Genomic DNA, 18,392 nt, shown 5'->3' with positions numbered 1-18,392 from the left:
GCACGCGCCGCGACGAGCGTCGAAAAGGGGCTTGCATCTCCATGCACCTGGTGCTCGCTCGCTGCCCCTCGTGAGCCGACTGAAAAAATGACAAGCCGTGAACAAAATATGGTTGGGGAGCTGCAAGGATTCCGAGAAAATTTGAGGGAACCTGAAAGAGCTTTCAGCCGTGAAGAAAAGACTCCCCGAGAGCCCCGCAGTCCTCCCATTGTTGTAAACCGGACCCCGCTTCCGACGCGCGCGCCAGCGCCCGCGCGCAGGCACCGATATCTGGCACTGTCGGATGCGAGCGTCGTGGACGCGCTGGGCGGCGGCCGACGCGTCGCGCATGCGCAGACCTGTTCTGGCCGACGCGTGGGGCCCCAAGCGCGCAGGACGCGCGCCGAAGAGCGCCGATGGAGTTCGGTCTTTAGATTTTGTCTAAAATGTGCAGTCGGCTCTGAATGTTTATTGCGGCTGCTGCAATCAATATGCTCACAATACCGTGCATGTTTCTTCATGAATGAACGCAGTGAACGGTCTTAGTAGCGGTAACGAAATTAAAAGTGCTTATCATCTAGTTACGACAACCGTAGACATCAAACTTTGCGTCCGTGGCCTCCGTTGTGGGCCAAGTTACGCGGAGAAACAGAATCCGGCGGAGGCTCACTCGGAATAACAGAAGAGCTTGCATTCGAGTGCATTGTTTTCTGATATGAAAAGATATTGCTTTCGAGAGAAGCTGACATGCTTATCGCAGCTGTAGGCCTAGTTGTTTGATCATGCTGTTCGCGTACGGAAGGTGCGGGGTTCGATTCCCAGTGCCGCCGCGTACCCACCGGTGATACAATGGGTATAAGCTTTCCCCTAGCCTGGTGCTCGGCTTCTCTTGGGTGAAATGCTGGGAAGATGGGTAATCGAAAAATATACCTTGTGTCATGGCGCCCTTTGGCCAAAAGCTGCTCTTTGCGTAATAATAATAATAAAAAACTACATCACTCTAATCAAGCTGATATGAAGACCGGACTTTGGCCCATTCAGATCTGCCCGTTTACTGCACCTTTCAGATGAAGCTGAAGCTGACAGGATATCAGGGTGGAGGAGGAAGAGAAGTTTCCGGTAAGGAGATATGTAGGTTGTTCAGTTCGCTCTCATCATGAAACACCACTGAGCATGACCCATTCCTTCAGTTTTCTCGCAGAATCGCTCAACTCCGGCCTGATGCCTCACAACAATGAAAATATTACTTTGTAAGTGTAAGTTGGTGTTGATGGTGGTCCTGCGGAAAGCAATCCTGGTTATCCTTTGCAATGCTAAGAATAGTGGCCTGAAAACAGTTGGTTCCCTTTTATGTCAGAGAGGACTGTATTGCTATCGAGTTCGGACACCGGCTATAGCTGGCAGCTTCTGGACAATGAACAGCACTCCGAAGAGGTCTCCGAGTATGTGACGCTACCACTTGGAGAGTTCAAAGCTTCTTCTCAGGTCAATGCGTCGGATTTCCAAGCGTGGTGTCACCGTAAAGTTAGCCGTTAGCTTGTGGAGGCAATGCAGACAGTTTTTAGGGGCTTAGTATGAAAATGCGAATTTCAACTTTTTTTTGTCTTTGGTCTTTATTTAGCCGTTCTCCACGCCTACTGAAGAACTCTATGCGACCGACCATTGTGTTTTTCTTCAAAAAGTAATCGACGGCTGAGTCTCTTGAATCTACTAGCGTGACAGCGCAAGGAGCGGCGCGACAATGTAGGAAGGGGACTATCCCCGAAAATGGAAGGAGGGGGCTATCCCCTTTCATCAGCCACTCCTTGCATTGACGCTCTATAGCAGGCTCATGAGAATCGGCAGGGAGAAGCCACTTCATTCTTGAGTTGTGGAAAGGGGGCAGTGGCCCCACAAATAGACATGAGAAAGGGCGCAACAGCTTTCGTGTATGCAAAAATGTAATTCACAGGTGAAGGCCGTCGCTGTCATGGCACCAGCAGCTTTCGCACAACCAGAATACGTGAATGAGTCTCGTTTATTGAATGACAAACATATATTTGGCATATACATGGTATGTACAGTGAAGTCGTATGCAGTGATCCAAACCTTGCTCTCTTCCATCCGCGCGTTTTGTGTATACAAGCGGGCAACTCAGGTTGATGGGGAAGCGCACAGACGTATCTTGCTTTATCCATAAATATGAGATATGTACAACTGTGTGCTGCTCTCGTAGTGCAGCTTGGGATTGCAATGCACGAAAACGTCGAAGATGACCCCTGTGAACAAACACATGCCAGGCTTCGCTTTGGAAGGCACTGAGACCGGACCTTCACAAGGGTCGTTCAAAGCACCTGAGGTAAGTGCGCATTTCGAGATGCTCATATAGAAGCGTAAATGTTCAGAGTTACTAAAAATACTGTTCTAGAAGAGCTCTCACTAAAGGCGCACTGGCGGCAAGTTCAAATTAGCCTGCATCGATAGATCCCCGCATTCTAATGACAAAGACGGCGCTTTCACTGAAAACAGAGCATTTACAAGCTAAAAAGGGCACAAAAACGAAATATGGGTGTCATCGGCCTACTTCGTAAATAACCGGGTGCGTCTACACGGTTTCTGGGTCTGGATCCCTGAGGCTAGTCTACACCACCAATTCACATTAATACTGTGATCACGGAGTCCTTTTCGGTGCAGACGTCAAGACTTTAAATCGAGCGGCGGAAAACAATTTAAACGCAATTCCTCGGCAATAATTGCGGGACAGACATGAACCTAGCCAGAAGGGGCCACGGAACCGAATTGGACGGGGATGTCCTCACTGTCACTTGAACGACTTCTGTGCTTTGATTGAAAAAAAGTACAACCGGCATCCGCCGTGTAAATCGGCTCCACCCTAAAGACACGCGGTAAGAACGCTGTTTGTGCAATCACAGTCGTCGGTCTCTTGGAGAGAATAAGCGCGCGCGAGAAAAAAAATCGCATCGCACGGTAGTTGCTCCGGGATGTTCGGCTGTTTTGCTGTTGACGAGCGCTGCAGCGGGAAAGTGTCGGAGCTTCCCATACGGCAAGGAACAATAAAAAAATAAAGTTGGTAAACTAGGTGAACGCCGGGAAGGGACGATAACGCTAGCCCCTCCGCCTTCCGACAGAGCATCTGTGGTTGGACGTCATCCGTCAGACACCGTCGACGAGTTGCTGGATGAAGCTGCTCGCCGTGTACACCATGTCGATGGGGTCCAGGGAGATCATCTTGAGGACCCTCCAGGCGCCCAGGATAAGGATGAGGCTGCTCACTTTGCTCACCACGTACAGCCTGCAGAACGACGCCCGAGAGGAAACGAACGCCAATTACTACTGCTGTTCTAAGAGGCACGGTGCACACGGAATGAACAAAAAAAAAAAGCGACATTTTCGCGACAAAAGGTGCTTCTCTGCTCCGATGCACTTGACTGATCGACACGCAAGCCAAAAGAAGGCGTTCTTTACGAGGCTCTTTTAGGGACCAAAGAACTGTATTTGAGCTAATATCTGTACCCCCTTTGTCAAAAGTAACCGGGCGCAGGTGGTTTGTTTCTTAGCCGCGTAGCGAAGCACTTATAGCAGCCCTTAAGCTATGAATCTGTATAGACTGAGGTGAACCCTTGTCCTCAAGTTCTGACACGGTCCTGACGGGTGCCATAAAGGCTCCGTTATACGGTTGAGAAGCAAAAACCTGCTGCTCGGTTACTTTTGCCAAAGGGGCTACATCATACCCTGGCGAAATTCTTTTCCAGCCCAACTGGTTTATGGAACAATTTCCAGTAGGTTCCAGTTGGAATTATCTGGGTTCTACTTGGTTCCAACTGGAACCAGCTGGAAATTGTTCCATAAACCAGTTAGGCTGGGAAAGATTTTCACCAGGGTATATTCCTCTCTCTATCCTGTCTCCCTCCTTACATCCCCTCTTTCCTTTCCCCAGTGCACGGTAGCCAACCTGTACTCTCTTCCGGTTCACCTCCCTTCCTCTCACATCTCCGCCTTTCTAAGAAATGCTGTCTACTTTGGTGACCAAGCAGCATGTAAAAATCCCATGGCGGGCCCGCACAACGCCGACGAGGCCTTTCAGACGAGCCGTGTAGAGGCCTTTCAGACGAGCCGTGTAGCTATCTAGGTAGCGTGAACAGGAAGGTTATGCAACACGTACGTCCGCCACTTGGCGAAATTAAGCGCCGCTAAAACCGCCGATACATCCTCCGCATAAAGATGAGCCCGAAATACGCTCGGATCACCGCCGAGTGCGAAGGAGCGGTACCTTGCCAGCTGCCGTTTTCCCTCCTCAACGGTGGACAGGTCCTCCTTGAGCACGAACTCCCGAATGCCGAAGCAGTAGGAGAGCAGGTACGGCTTCCACTCGATGGTCTTCACGTCAAAGTTGAAGACCTGCATGCGACCGCACATCGTTGGGCGCAGTCTTCAAATCATGGGACTGAGACTGTCCCAACGGGACAGAGCGAATGTGAATATAGTCGGATGCAATTTAAAAACCAAGCAGCCTCGCATGCATCCGCCTCGCATGCAAGAGGTGCGGGGTTCGATCCCCGGTGCCACCGGGCACCCACCGGTGATACAATGGGTATAAGCTTTTCCCTGGCCTGGTGCTCGGCTTATCTGAGCTAAAAACGCTTAGAAAATTGGCCTTTGACACTACCTTGTGCAAATAAAAATATGTTGTGCCATGGCACTCTGGTCAAAGCTACACTAGCGCCGCAAAAAATCATCATCATCAAGAACGAAGCCGGAAATGCCCCCTCCCCCCCCCCCCCCCCCCTTTCCCAAGAGAGGCCCTACAGCGAATGTTGTCGACCTATTCTCATGACGTCGCGGTTAATCCGTAGTTAATCTGTCAGTGAGAGGGTATTAACTATGGATCAACCGCGACGTCATGTGAAATCTGTCGATGCCATTGGCTAGAGGGCCCCCCTTTGAGGGGCATTTTCCACTTCGTTCTTGTCCAGAAAATTCCAGCGTACAGCCGGTAACAGAGGCAGTGTTTATATCTCTAAACGGTGACGTAACAACAAAGAGCATTTATCAGGAAGCTAGTGGAGCTAGTCATAATAGGTGTGCACAATTAGTTGGGTCATTTCATGTTCTGTATTTTTGTAATACAGTTGAACCTTTTTATCACGAAGTTGAAGGGGCTCGACGATTACTTCGTTATAACCGTAGCTTCGTTATAGCCCGTGTTGACAGAGCTTCCAAGGGGAATCATTATTACTTCGTTATAAACAGTTTCGTTATAACGAGATTCAACTGTATTTCAACTATACAATGGCAGAAACTCGCATGCGATATCAATCTCGCTGTTGGTTTTCTTACCTGCAGTGCTATACTTATTTTCTATACGCTCCTGATGCATGCAGGCTACTAAATCGTGTCAATACCAATGCGAGTTTTCGCACGAAAAATAAAAACATTACTGTAAAAACAAAAGCACCACAAAAAAATACCTCTCCGATAACACTGGAATGCTTGCTCATCAGCAGTGCAAGTCGGAAAAGTTTGTGCATTCCGTATATGAGCAGGACTACTCACGTCTTTGTCCGTGGCATTCAGCTCGCTGTAGAGAGCACGGACGTTGTCGTTGTAGAAGTACCACTCGTTGGTGCTGAAAAACTCGAGCATGTCCAGGTGGTTCTCAACCTTGTCGTATAGCCTGGACAGTCTGCGGAAGAATGTTTGCGGCGCGTAAGAGAAACGCAGAGCCCAAAAACTTCGACGCCCATGATATCTCCGTCAGATATTTTGCCCGTAGAGGCTCTTTTGTGCACTTTGGTTACACAGCTCGCAATCACAGAAAACTAAAGTCGTTGTTGTTATACAAATGTCCTACGGCACGTATCTATACTGGAGAGGACCGGCCATTAATTGGGAGGCGTATAGTGGAGGAAGCGAAATGCACGTTAAAGAACCCCAGGTGGTCGAAATTTCCGGAGCCCTCCACTACGGCGTCTCTCATAGCCTTAGTCGCTTTGGGACGTTAAACCCCATAAACCAAAACCAAACCAAATAACCGGCCTTGACGGACGTTTTTTTTTTTTTTTTTTTCATCTTGCAGCATTAACTTTCGCTCGCCGAAACAGCGTCAAAGTTAAGGTGCGCTTCAACGAAGGCATCAGCGTTCACCAGCCGGTCCCTCGGATCCCTGAAGGATGCTTCGACAATTGACAGCTTTCTGTTCAGCTAAGCCCTGTCGCTACTACATAGGTTTGGTTTGGTTTCGTTTATTGGGGTTTAACGTCCCGAAGCAACTCAGGCTGTGAGGGACGCCGTAGTGAAGGGCTCCGGAAATTTCGACCACCTGGGGTTCTTTAACGTGCGCTGACATCGCACAGTACACAGGCCTCTAGAATTTCGCCTTCATCGAAATTCAGCCTCCGCGGCCGGGATCGAACCCGCGTCTTTCGGGTAAGCAGCCGAGCGCCGTAACCACTGAGCCACCGCGGCGGGTTGCTACTACATAGGGGAGGCATTAAAACTATTGCCTAAATTAGCCTCGTATACTTGTGAGAAAGTCAATGTATTGAAGTGGAGAACTTTGTGTTCCGATCATTGAAGAACTCTTTCAAACTAGTTCCTGTTTCGTTAGTAGAGCAGATACCTAAGATTCTCTCTCGTCTAAGTTTGGCTATCTAATTCACCGGAGCTTATAGCAAGTCCTCAGTAAATTGGCTGAGGAAACGAAAGACGCAGTAACTGTCTGACTTCTCGATCGACGCATAAAACGGGCCTTGTAAAGAGAGATGAAGAAGAGACAGAAAGAAGAAAGGAAAAAGGAAGCGCTGTAGCGAAGGGCATTTTTCATATGGTGAAGAAGAAGGGCATCGGATTAGTTTTGACGACCTGGGGCTCTTTAACGCGCAGCGACATTGCGCAGTAGACGGGCGCGTATTACATTAATAGGTTAAAGCATTCAGGGCCGTCTGCAGTGCTTTAAGGTGAATTGCGACGCCAAGGCCCCGAGAACAAATGGACGGGACCTATCCACGCACGCCGAAGACCATGAGTGGCATGTAGCTGCTTTTGTTAGTAACACGCTCTGTAGTCCTATAAAAGTAAAAAGGGAGGCTTTCCCCGTCAAAGGATGCCCTTCCAGCCAATGACGTTGGTATAATTCTCATGAACCTGCGATCATGAATTGCGTGACAGTGCAGGTAGTGGCCTGACAATGCAGGCGGGGAACTATCCCGGACAATGCAGGGGAGGGATCACCCCATTTTCTCTGCCTCTCCCTGCATTGTCACGCAAGCAGGTCCATGAGGATCGGCCGACGCCATTAGCTGGAAGCGGTCATTGAAAACGCGCTTTTTTTCTTGACTAGTATGGGACTATAGTTCCCTGCCCCTCCCTTTTCGCTCCATCGTGTTCATCGGTGCTGCTAAGCTGTGCACCCATAGTGAGATAGTAACCATACCTTGCAATTATTCGTAACATCCGCCTCCTCACCGCAAGCAATGTGATAGTTCCGCATACTAACATGCAGATGCCACGGCGGTCGCGTTTCGATGGTGGCGAAAGGCAGGAGACGCTCATGTGCTGTGCGATATCAGAACACGCTAAAGGTGGTCGAAATTGAACCAGGGCTTACAACTACAGCTGCCATTTCTCTCTTTCTTCTGTCAATCCTTTTTCTGCCCTTTCCGTGGTGGTGCGATTCAGATGTCCATCGACTGTGACGTCATGACCGAAAAATCCCCTAATTAGACCCAAAATTCCCTATTTCTTGCTCTGTTTCCTTGCAACAGCTTGAAAAATCCTAAATTCGGAAAAACAGAAAAGTTTGGCCCTTAAAACTCATTAACTCTGTAAACATGTTACCTCTAAGATTCTCTGGAAAGGAGAAAATTCCGAAGAGAACATAGCTGTCCACCGGGAGTGAGACAGTTGCTGTGATCTTTTCCCTACAACTAATGCCATTCCATTTCATAGAAGGGAGCTCGTTTCCTCCCGTTCTGACCGGAGCGAGCGCTAAACTGGGGCTTTTCTTTCTACCTTCCTCCTTTCGCTCCCTAGACGGCGTGGTTCGGGTGTCCGCTGAGAAATGAGACAGTTACTGCGCCCTACCAGGCTTCACATCTCCCGTTCTGAACAGCAGGCACAGCTAATCTTTCAACGCAGGCCATTCGACAGGCATCCGCGACGTAGATCCAGTGTTTCTTAAGGCTTGCACTCACATGGGCTTCTTGCCTACAGCCCACAGGGCAACGTCCCCGGCTTGGGCGACGAGGTAGTGCTGGAAGAACATGCGGGCCCTGTGCAACAGCCTGCTGTTGGTGTGGCGCGGCTGAGGGTAGCGGAAGGTGAGCTTGGACGGGATCTTGTAGGGCATCTTCTGCACGCAGTCCATGAAGTACTGCCACGTCAGAGGGTTGTCGGCGCCGGAACTCATGTTGTACACAGACAGCTTCTGAGTCCTGCGGTCGGAATGCGAACACGCATACTGAGAGACTGGACACATTTAGTTTGGCGTACGCAGCGACTCTGCGAGCAACGAATGCGCATGCGCACGTATCTCGCAGCGTCTTACGGGAGTACGCACACTACACACCATAGCGCGCGCGCGCTACGGGCACGGAATGCGTTGACAAGATGGCGGCGCCCTGCTCGCCCGCTTCGGAATAAATACATGTAGCCGCTGGATCCTTCGACGCGACAGCTCACTAAAATGGTAGCGGTCCGCTTTTATTTCGCATTCTCTCCCACACGTAGATGTATCAGAAAAAACTATCCCCTGTTTTTGAGATAATTTGGCAATTTTCAAGCTCTTAGGCCTAATTAAATGCAGTGTGTTTTCCTCGTAGCAACGACACCTGGCGAAGGAGTTCGCCAGATTTTAGCCAACTGTTGCATAATTTATCTTCTCAGAACAAAAAATGGCTCTCAATGCACCCACCCTCGTTATCAGTAATTGGTTGGTTGGTTTATGAGGTTTAACGTCCCAAAGCGACTAAGGCTATGAGAGACGCCGTAGTGGAGGGCTCCGGAAATTTCGACCACCCGGGGTTCTTTAACGTGCACTGACATCGCACAGTACACGGGCCTCGAATTTCTCCTCCAAAGAAATTCAGCCGCCGCGGCCGGGATCGAACCCGCGTCTTTCGGGCCAGTAGCCGAGCACCATAGCCACTGTGCCACCACGGCGGCTATCAGTAATTACGGATGAAAATTTCTTCAACCCAGCGTTGATGTGCTTTGACGTCTTGTCACTAGATGGCGCAACTGCTTACAGGCAGGCTTATCTGTAGCGTTACCGGCTTATATGTAGCGTCATTTATGCGGACTACGATTTATGTATATATGACGCCTGCCTATTGCATCATACGGGTCAATCTTGGCGAAAAAAAGTCGCATTGTGAGGGGAATTTTTATTTGCATAACAGTCTCTGGGAACGTCAGCAAATAGTCTAGACGGTGACTGAGTCGCTAAATACATACAGGCGGTGTAAAAACAGGCGTGCTGATCACGTGAACAACACAGCCGCAGCTTCGTTTATTTATTTATTTATTTTATTTATAGATACTGCGATCTTGTACAGATCATAGCAGGGTGGGACAAAACAAAATACAAGCATATAAACACACACAAATTCACAACATTTACAGGCACTTTCAAACAGAAGTAAAGAATTTTGATTAACAGTCTCGCTATTAAGTTTATTCCAATCAGTAATTGTCCTCGGAAAGAAAGAATATTTAAAGCAGTTTAAAGCAGTTAAAGGTTGATTAGTCAGAGATATTCATAAAATTAAAAAATACTGCAAGCGCTGCGAACTTTTATTTCTTTCCCTAAACCAAATTAAGGAGACCGGTACAGCACACATGGAAGCTGCGCGCGCCAGGGTTTGAAATCGCAAGCTTAAATACCTTTAAAGTTACTGTTATAGTCAGATAAAACTCAAGAACCAAGCGGTGAATGCCCTTTAATGGAGGCCCCATAGCCTCATAATCGACTTTCTTGACGCTAGCGTGACACCATGAAGGCTGTCAGGGTACAAGGGGATTAACCATGGTTTAAGCGGATTAACAGCGAAGTCACGACAACCGGTCGACTCCAATGGCTCGAGGGCTTCTTTTCAGTGGCATTTGCAGCTTTGTTCTTGGGTTGTATCCGACGACATACACAAAATAAAAGGCAAATTCGGAGGCGCGGAGAACCTGTTAGAAACACAACATGTACTGACCGTCCAGTGCCTCTGGACCAGGCTGCGGCGATGACGCAGTTGGCGACCATGTCCACCGGAATAAAATCTGTGACTTTGGTGATGTCCCCGTACACGGACGTGAGCACGCCCTTGGCAAGCTGCACATGGAGAACAGGAAACGACAGTGTCAGCTTGGTGGCGTCGCCTGTACGACGCGGCAGCCTCATCGTGCCGTTTGATTGTACTTACAGCGATAAGGAGCCCCGTGGGACCGTTGAAATTGTCTATCCAGCCCTGAAAGAGAAAGCACGGAGTGTTACGGAGTATGCAAGGTGCAAACGCTCTGAAATCACAAGCTCTCAACCATCGAAATGTTAAGTTAAAAAACGAACAGTAAGAGGTGCAATGAAAATGAGAAAAAAAAAATGCTGCCATCTTTCGAATGTTGGTGCGCAGTTCCCTTAAGCCAATCGCCCCGAAAGGCAATTCTAGGCAACGTGGCATATAGCATAGCACATTTCCTCAGCCTGTCAGATGCGCTCTGCCGGTGCAACGCCACTCTTTCAAGAAGGCCTGGGAACTGATAAGGGCCTTTGTTTTATTTTTACAAGGCCACATAAGTAGCGACCTAACTTCGCGGTATTCGCCAGGTCCGACGACATATATTTTTTTATTCTTCCTAAAACCTCACAGAGGATGATAAGTTTTCTCGTTCGGAGGCCAGATTCTGCCGAATGCCAGCGACATCGCCGAGGTAATATGAACGCAGTGAAGGCTAGCATACTTATAGTCATATACCGTATTGTGCGTTTTTATCGTGAAGACTTTCAAAAATTTTCCCGCCTCAACCGCTCGCTCGTTTGCGGTGAAACTGCGCACAGAGCTTGCGCAATATGGTAACTTTTGTATCGTAGCAAGTTTTACAACGGTGCTTACTTAGTTGAGCCGTGCATGATGCGAAATCGTACTTGACTGCGTAGAGATCGTTGAACCAAAACCCGCAGACGCTGTTTTTTCGCTGAAGGGCGGCAGTGGCGCCATCTGTTTTCAGCAGTGAAAAGCGTCACGACAAGGCACTGAGGTAGCCGAGGTGAGCGTTGCATGAAGCGCGTGCCTACACTGTACGCGTGCCCTTTGAATATGCCTCTTTTTCGGCTAACTGAGCGAAAAAAAATATCAGAACAACTGATTTAACGAGGCTTTACCTTTCAGGTGATATTATTTGCAAAATCGCCGCGGCACTTTGTCGTGACGCTTTTCACTGCTGAAAACAGATGGCGCCACCGCCGCCCTTCAGCGAAAAAACGGCGTCTGCGAGTTTTGGTTCGACGATTTCAACGCAGACAACTACGATTTCGCATCATGCAGGGCTCAACTAAGTAAGTACCGTTGTAAAACTTGCTACGATACAAAAGTTACCGTATTGCGCAATCTCTGTGTGCAGTTTCACCGCAAACGATCGAGTGGTTGAGGCGGGAAAATTTTTGAAAGTCTTTACGATAAAAACGCACAATACGGTACAACTCAAGAAAGCAGCGGCAAACACTTTTTAGAAGAGGTCCTACAACCAATGGCGTCGACCGATTATCATGACGTCCAGCCACCGGCGGTTTCAAGCTAGGGGAATAACCGGGTCGTTTTAAGAGCCAGTCGACGCTATTGGCTGGAGGGCCTTTTTTGAAGGGCATTTGCCACTGCTTTCTTAGGGGTTGTCCGACTATAGGCGACAGTACCCGAGGTGCAATGTGTACATACAAGGAGTGCAACCCGAAGCACGCACCGCGAATGGTTCCTTGGCCGTGCCAGTGATGATGGAGGGCCTCACGATGACGGCCGGCAGTGAGGCTGCGTGTTCCTGGACAAGCATTTCGGCCACCGCCTTGGTGAACGTGTACGAGTTGGGGCGACCCTCGAACAGCTTCGGCTCCAAGGTCTCCAGCATTGAGTCGTCCATCCACCTGCACAGTAGGCAAGGCTCAACGCACAGACACTGCCAGCGTGTCCCTCATATCACCTCCGCGAATAGCTCCACTACCTTTTTAGTTTTGTCCTGGCGAGTACAGAGTACCTGCAGTTATTGCAGGCAACATGCACCATAACTGCATAGCAAGCAGTGAAACACCTCTTTTATAACCGCTCTATAGACAGTCTATAGACTTCTTATAGACTCCATTGCCTTGCTAGAGATACTTCTCTTTGTCTATTCACATTCTATAGACACTATAGACAAGTCTACTAAAAGTGTATGGCCATAAATGTATAGATTGTGTATAGACTGTCGATTCGATTTGTATTGCCTATAGATCATTCTCTAGGATTTGTCTATAGACCTTACAGAGCAAAATTCATGGACAATCTGTATACTGTTAAAAGAAATTTTTGTAATGGTATCTCTTTTCAAAACAGCAGTTATCGCGCTTCATGCGCCAAATAGGCACCAAGATATATTTTTCGCATATAAATTATGATCTGAGGCTCACTGAAAAAAAAAAATAAAACAGTGGATGTACAGTGTCCTGACCAAAATTATCTGGGCAAAATAAAAGAGAATTGGGCAGGCGCAGTCTGCGCTTGCAGTAGTAGGTGCGAGGAACGTACAGTCTTTGTCAAAAGTTTAGAGCCCAGAGGGTTTGCTTCCAAGCTTGTAGTGGGACTCCTGTAAAACTGGAGGAGGCAGGACCCAGTGAAGGAGGCAGGACCAGAAATCAACTTACCTTCAGGAAATTTTGAGCGCTGGAGATGCACTACGAACCACAAAGGGTGTCTCAGGAGCACACCTCTTGGGCTCCAAACTTTTGACAGAGGCTGTACCTGACTCTCCCTTCTGTGTATCCATTTCCGTGGCAGTTCATCATTCCTTGCCTACCACGTCATTCGAGTGTCCACCGACAGTGAGAACTATCGCGTCTTTCTTTCCAAATAACTGAACCTAACAGCGTGGGTCGCGCACTTAATCATAAGCATGCAAACCCAACCGTTCCGCGTCCCTAACGATTACGCGCGAGACCTTTCTAGGACTTTATTTGAGCATGAGAACTGATGTTATACCTCGCTGCACGCGCTGGCAAAGCGTACAGTGACTGAGCCTGACGACTTACTCGGTGATGTTGAGCAGGTTAGCCGGGGTAATCAGAGTTGGCGAGACTTCCTCCCTCAGCTCCTTCTGGTGGCAATGGCAGTAGGTCGTCGAAACGTGGACATACACCTGGGGGAGGAGAAAGGATAGTCAGCATTGCGCACACATTGTTACACAGAGAGCTGAGAGCGAAGGGAAATATGACAGTCGAAATGGTCAATAATGATGGTGTCGTGGCTGACTCCGGTGAGTCACGTATTACTGAACGTGAACAAACTGTGAACGTTGTGAATGGACCGCTTGAAGATTAACAATTAATATAATCCCAGCAGCTGCTCCGCTTGATAGACAAGGCTGCCGGACAACACAACCATTTTTCACATATAATTTGTTGCTTTCTGTCTTAAGCCCGAGTACGCTGTAGTCGGATGTAAGTCAAGAAAAAGCGGCTTTTCCCCGTCAAAGGGTCCCCTTCCAGCCAGTGGCGGCGGCCGATTCTCACGAACCTGATCGTGACAATGCAGGGAGTGACGTGACAAAGCAGGGAGCAACTGTCCCCGACAATGCAGGGACCGGTCTATCCCCTTTCATCTGCCGCGCCGTGCATTCTCACACTAGCGGATTCACGAGAATCAGCTGGCGCCATTGGCTGGGAGCGGGTCCTTTGACGGGGAAAAGCCGCTTTTTGCATCCGACTATAGGTGAGGAAGGGATGGCTTCGCCTATGCCATACTCGTCAGCACCTGTCCACCAACGGTTGGTCATACTTCCCCGGGCCACCGACTACGCTTTTGAACATTATAGAGGGGCATCTATGACACGGAAGAAGCTCAAAATATATGGAGACTGAGGAGAAATCTGATCATAAGCTGCGATGACCTACGTACGTAGCTTCTCAAGGGCCATAAGTGTTCAGCTATTCTGATCAAAAGCACACTTTTCGGCCTGGAGACTTTTGATCAACCGTGCACCTCATGCTGAAAGCGCGCAGCGAAAGGCAGCTAAGCGTACTATGAAAATGTTGCGCGCAACAAGGCAGAGCACAAGGTGGCTACAGGTGGCTGCATTTAGGACAGCTGGTTGTTAGACAGGTTTTTACTTGCTAACGGTGCACCAGAGAAAGGAAATCGTGGGTCCCAGGAATCGAAGTCATGCAGGGTCTTGGAAGCGATAAAGAGAAAAGATCTTGAGTAACGAAACAAAAGCACACGGCTGAGAATCATGTGCACTTGTTACTTGAAGTGAACTGCCACGTGTAGTAAGTACATCGGCAGCCAGTTAATCTGAAACCCACCTGGTAAGCTATGCATGCTTAGTTTCCTCAAGAAAAATAAATACGCCGCAAACACTGTAATAATAACATCGTGCGAAAACAGCGCTACGGATGAAAACGAATACATGAAGCTTTTTCTTAACGCTTTGGTACTGCGGAAAGGAGCCATCTATCTTCCACTTGGAACATTGTAGGTAACAATGGGCTCGTACTAAGAATTTTACAGCGGCATTTGGTTACTCAGACAAAAATGAAAGGAACAACAATAGCATCTAGTTATGTACCGCCTGTTCCATATTTATCGGTCCGGGTTGTAAAAAATCCTCCTGCGCAAACAACTGCCGATTTGGCCTGAAACGCCAACCGGCATGTAGCCTAGCTACCACGGCGCATGTTTTTTGATAAGTAATATCTAACACTGGAACCGAATTCCTGAATTTTCTAGAATCTGCAAAAAAAGTGCAGTCAGCTACGGTGGAGCTTTCGTCAAGGCGAGCGGAGCAGCCTGTCGAATCGGATGCTCCGCTCGTCTCGACGAAAGCTCTGCCGCAGCAGGGTGCAGTTTCTCACAGAATCTGAAAAATCCAGGGAAGTTCCGATGTTTAATTACATATCAACAAACACTGACAATCATAAGCTACTTTGTGGTCGGTGTTTAAGCCCGAATACGCCAACAACCCGAATCGCTAAACACGGAGCACGCAGTATTTCTATTGGTAGCGCAGCTTTCGTTCCCATAAAATCTTCGGGCCGGTTTAGCGCTTCATGTTACATGACAGCGCCAAGCGATGAATTCCGTACCTTCAGGTTCTGTAGCTCGTAGCAGAAGTCGATGACCCTCTGCGTGGCTCTAACGTTGGAGTTGGTGGCTATCCTGCAAAACAACGCGTCCAGTCACTTGAGCAGGTGAAAAGAACATCGCTCAAGAAAGGAAGAAAAAAAAGAGACACTTTCACTAAGATAAAATCAGTTGACCGTTTGCCCATTTGGAACGGCAGTAACCAAGCATGTGCTATACCACGCGCTGTGCCATATTCATGGTCTTAAATTTATGTACTCGTGGAGGCTGGAATGCTAACAGCTCGGCGATCTGTCTGGTGCTGCTGCCATGACATTCCTAGAGCCGCTAACATGTCTCTCCTTCCTCTGGGGACCATACAGAAGCATTTCGTGCCGCTGTTCACCAGGAGATGTATAGCAACTCCGTTTCCCTTCTATGAGCCCAGCCCCAGCGGTCTCAGAACTAGCGTGATCACTAAACTTACAGCGCATCCAAGGAGAACTGAGTTCAATAACGTGTTCCATCAATACATCAACGCATGTATGAGCACACGGCGTAGTTGCATCTGAAACCTACAAGAGGAGTAGGGGGATGTTATGACGCAGTAAAGTTTGCGGGGATACGGTGGCCGCAACTGGCAAAGGACAGGGTTAATTGGAGAGACATGGGAGAGGCCTTTTTGCCCTGCAGTGGGCGTAGTTAGGCTGATGATGATGATGATGATGAAAGGGCGCTGCAACCGTCTTATTCAGGGTGGTCACCCGAACCAACAGGAACGAAGAAAGCAGGGATGTGGAAGATATAATCCGCAGTGCAGGATTCCTGTTTCATTTCGGTACTTCGAAAGTGCACTGATATCACACATCACACCGGCGTGTTCGCATTTCGTCTCCGTCGAAATGCGAGCGACAAACTCTGACGTCAGCCATTTACAGCACAAAATGGTGCCGTCATTGAACAGAGAATCAAACAAGCGAAGCTATGCTTGAAGCGTCTTGTTGCAACGACCGCAAGACGCGTCGCGTGCTGATGTCGTCTGCATTGCAATATTGAATGGGGTAATGATGGGAGAAGGGAGGTTCATTAGTGCCACACACCACAAGCTCTTTGCGATCTGTCTGGAACCAGGCAGTGAGAACAAAGCACGAGCGACTCGCCCGCCGTCAAGAGGTCGATAGACGCGTATGTATCCTCGATGCGGATTGTCGGGCTATACAGGCAAAGCCACCGCTCACGTACAAGGTGGAAAGGAACCTCGTCGGCGAACGCCACACGTGCAGGGAATGACTTGTGTGACGCGTCGAGTGTGTGCCAATTAAACGCAGCAAAAGCAACGAGTCGCTGGCGCATAAGGAAACCCGAGTCTATACTGCGAAGTAAATAATCTTTTGCATGAACTCGTAATGATGTAAGGGTTCAGAGAAAAAAAAAATCGGTTAAGCAACTTGACAAGGCTTAGCAGCAGACAAGGGAGTGGAAAGAGGTGCTCGTTATGACATAAATGACGGAAGCTAACAGTCACCGAAACCAAAGAGCATAAGGGATCGATGCCTTTTTTAAATTAATTCCGTAGCTTTTATCAACGGGAGATTAATAAAAGCAGAAGAAAAAATGGCCTGGCTTATCTTATGGTTAAGCCTAGGATGCGAAGCATACCGCCGGCGGAGGCTGCGCGTCCGCAAGCGAGCGCACGAGTTGAGCTCCAGCTTTCACAGCTGTTGTGACGTCATATCACATGGTGCGCCGATGTAGGTCAAGTGGTAGCTACGCGGCCGCGCGCGGCGCAGCAAGGAACAGCTCGGTTGTGCGGCTAGTATGCTTCGCATAAAAGCAACCGCATACCTCATGTTCAATCTTCTGCTTTCGGGGGTACTTATGTGTAGTGAAAGCGAACCTTGAGAGTGCGTGAGCATTAGAAGAGTCTATTAGAAGAGTCTGTGTAATCAGAAATTGCGACCGCCGTCACATGAGTCCACGTCGCCGTCAGGCGTGGCAACCTCGGACATAACCCAGGTTGCTCTTCCCGAACAACCTTTCGGGACCAAATCATTAATTTAACTGCCACCTGTCGCGGTGGGCAGTTTGTACTTAATCCGGTGGGCACATTGCCCGGGTGCTCGGGAAGAGCAATCTGGGTCTCACAAACCCCACTGGCGCCTGCATTTGAAACAGCCACTCGCCGGGGTAGTAGCGCAGTGCTTAACTGCTGCACCATTGCGCCAGGAGCGGTATACGAGAACTGCCAGCGATCTATGGATGTAAAGTAGAGAAGGACTAATTCCGCATATATGGACATTTGCTACTGCAGAATCAGCAGAGACTGAAAATGAAAACGCATTCAAACGATCCACCTAGGATCACCTAAGAGTTTTATTATTATTGTCTTGAATGCCTTCCACGGGAGAGTCTACATCTCGAGGTAAATGCAGCTAAAGTCGCAAGCGTGACTTCCGGTTACCGCGACCATCGGAGGAGGATAAAAACAACTTTTATAGAGAACGAGCTATCTGAGTGGAGTCCCCTTAGCCTAAGACCTCATTGGACTTGGCCCTACGTCGGATAATACCTTACTTCTTGTCGACTCTGTTCGCACGTGCTAAAAACGAAATGGAAAGTCCCTACAGGAACCAAAGTCGCGTGTATAAGTAGACCTGAATCAGGAAGTAAAGAAAAGTGTGACGTACGTGAAAAGCACGCCCAAAAGAAAATTACAAGAGGGCTAGCGAGACGACGCGTGGAGTCAACCGCGTCTCTTAACTATTGAAACGTGTTACTCCGGCGTCCACAGCAGCCGGCTCCCGCGATCGCGCGCCCACAATATCCGGTTCAATTTGCGGATTATACCAAGCGTATGCACCCGCAAACGGGGCGCTCGACTGAACGGGACCTTGATCGTGCTGGCTGCCGGTGAGAAAGGACCGGTCGGGCCGGTCAGTGTGGCGCTGACACGGCCGCCGCGCCGTGGCGCTATTTTCATTTTCGATAGAGCGAGAGAAACAAAAGGAACAAAGTAAGCATGCGTCGGGATATTCCAGTCACCATCGAGAAGGAAATCTGCAGAGGGGAGCGCACGCGCACGCACACTGTATATACGTTGGCGCAGCCCGACTGCTAATTAGACGT

The 18,392-nt window shown here is 48.9% G+C and overlaps 1 protein-coding gene across 1 annotated transcript in view; it reads right to left on the bottom strand.

Annotated features, from left to right (window-relative positions):
- Positions 1–1,978: 1,978 nt before the first annotated feature.
- Positions 1,979–18,392, bottom strand: part of LOC149372269 (putative fatty acyl-CoA reductase CG5065) — a 31,222-nt gene continuing 14,808 nt past the window's right edge. Inside the window, exons 4-12 of the mRNA XM_089566693.1 lie at positions 15,290–15,362; positions 13,238–13,344; positions 11,920–12,097; positions 10,389–10,433; positions 10,179–10,297; positions 8,172–8,411; positions 5,533–5,662; positions 4,250–4,377; positions 1,979–3,271 (exon numbers count right to left, since the gene is read on the bottom strand). Coding sequence (XP_089422819.1) covers positions 3,133–3,271; positions 4,250–4,377; positions 5,533–5,662; positions 8,172–8,411; positions 10,179–10,297; positions 10,389–10,433; positions 11,920–12,097; positions 13,238–13,344; positions 15,290–15,362 — 1,159 coding nt within the window. The 3' untranslated portion in view covers positions 1,979–3,132. The remainder of the gene's footprint in view (positions 3,272–4,249; positions 4,378–5,532; positions 5,663–8,171; positions 8,412–10,178; positions 10,298–10,388; positions 10,434–11,919; positions 12,098–13,237; positions 13,345–15,289; positions 15,363–18,392) is intronic.

The sequence above is a fragment of the Amblyomma mixtum genome, chromosome 1 (assembly GCF_055824585.1).
Source record: "Amblyomma mixtum isolate Tamu chromosome 1, ASM5582458v1, whole genome shotgun sequence".
NCBI lineage: Eukaryota > Metazoa > Arthropoda > Arachnida > Ixodida > Ixodidae > Amblyomma > Amblyomma mixtum.
Note: the sequence above shows the minus strand (reverse complement) of the source record. Positions and strands in the feature narration are given on the sequence as shown.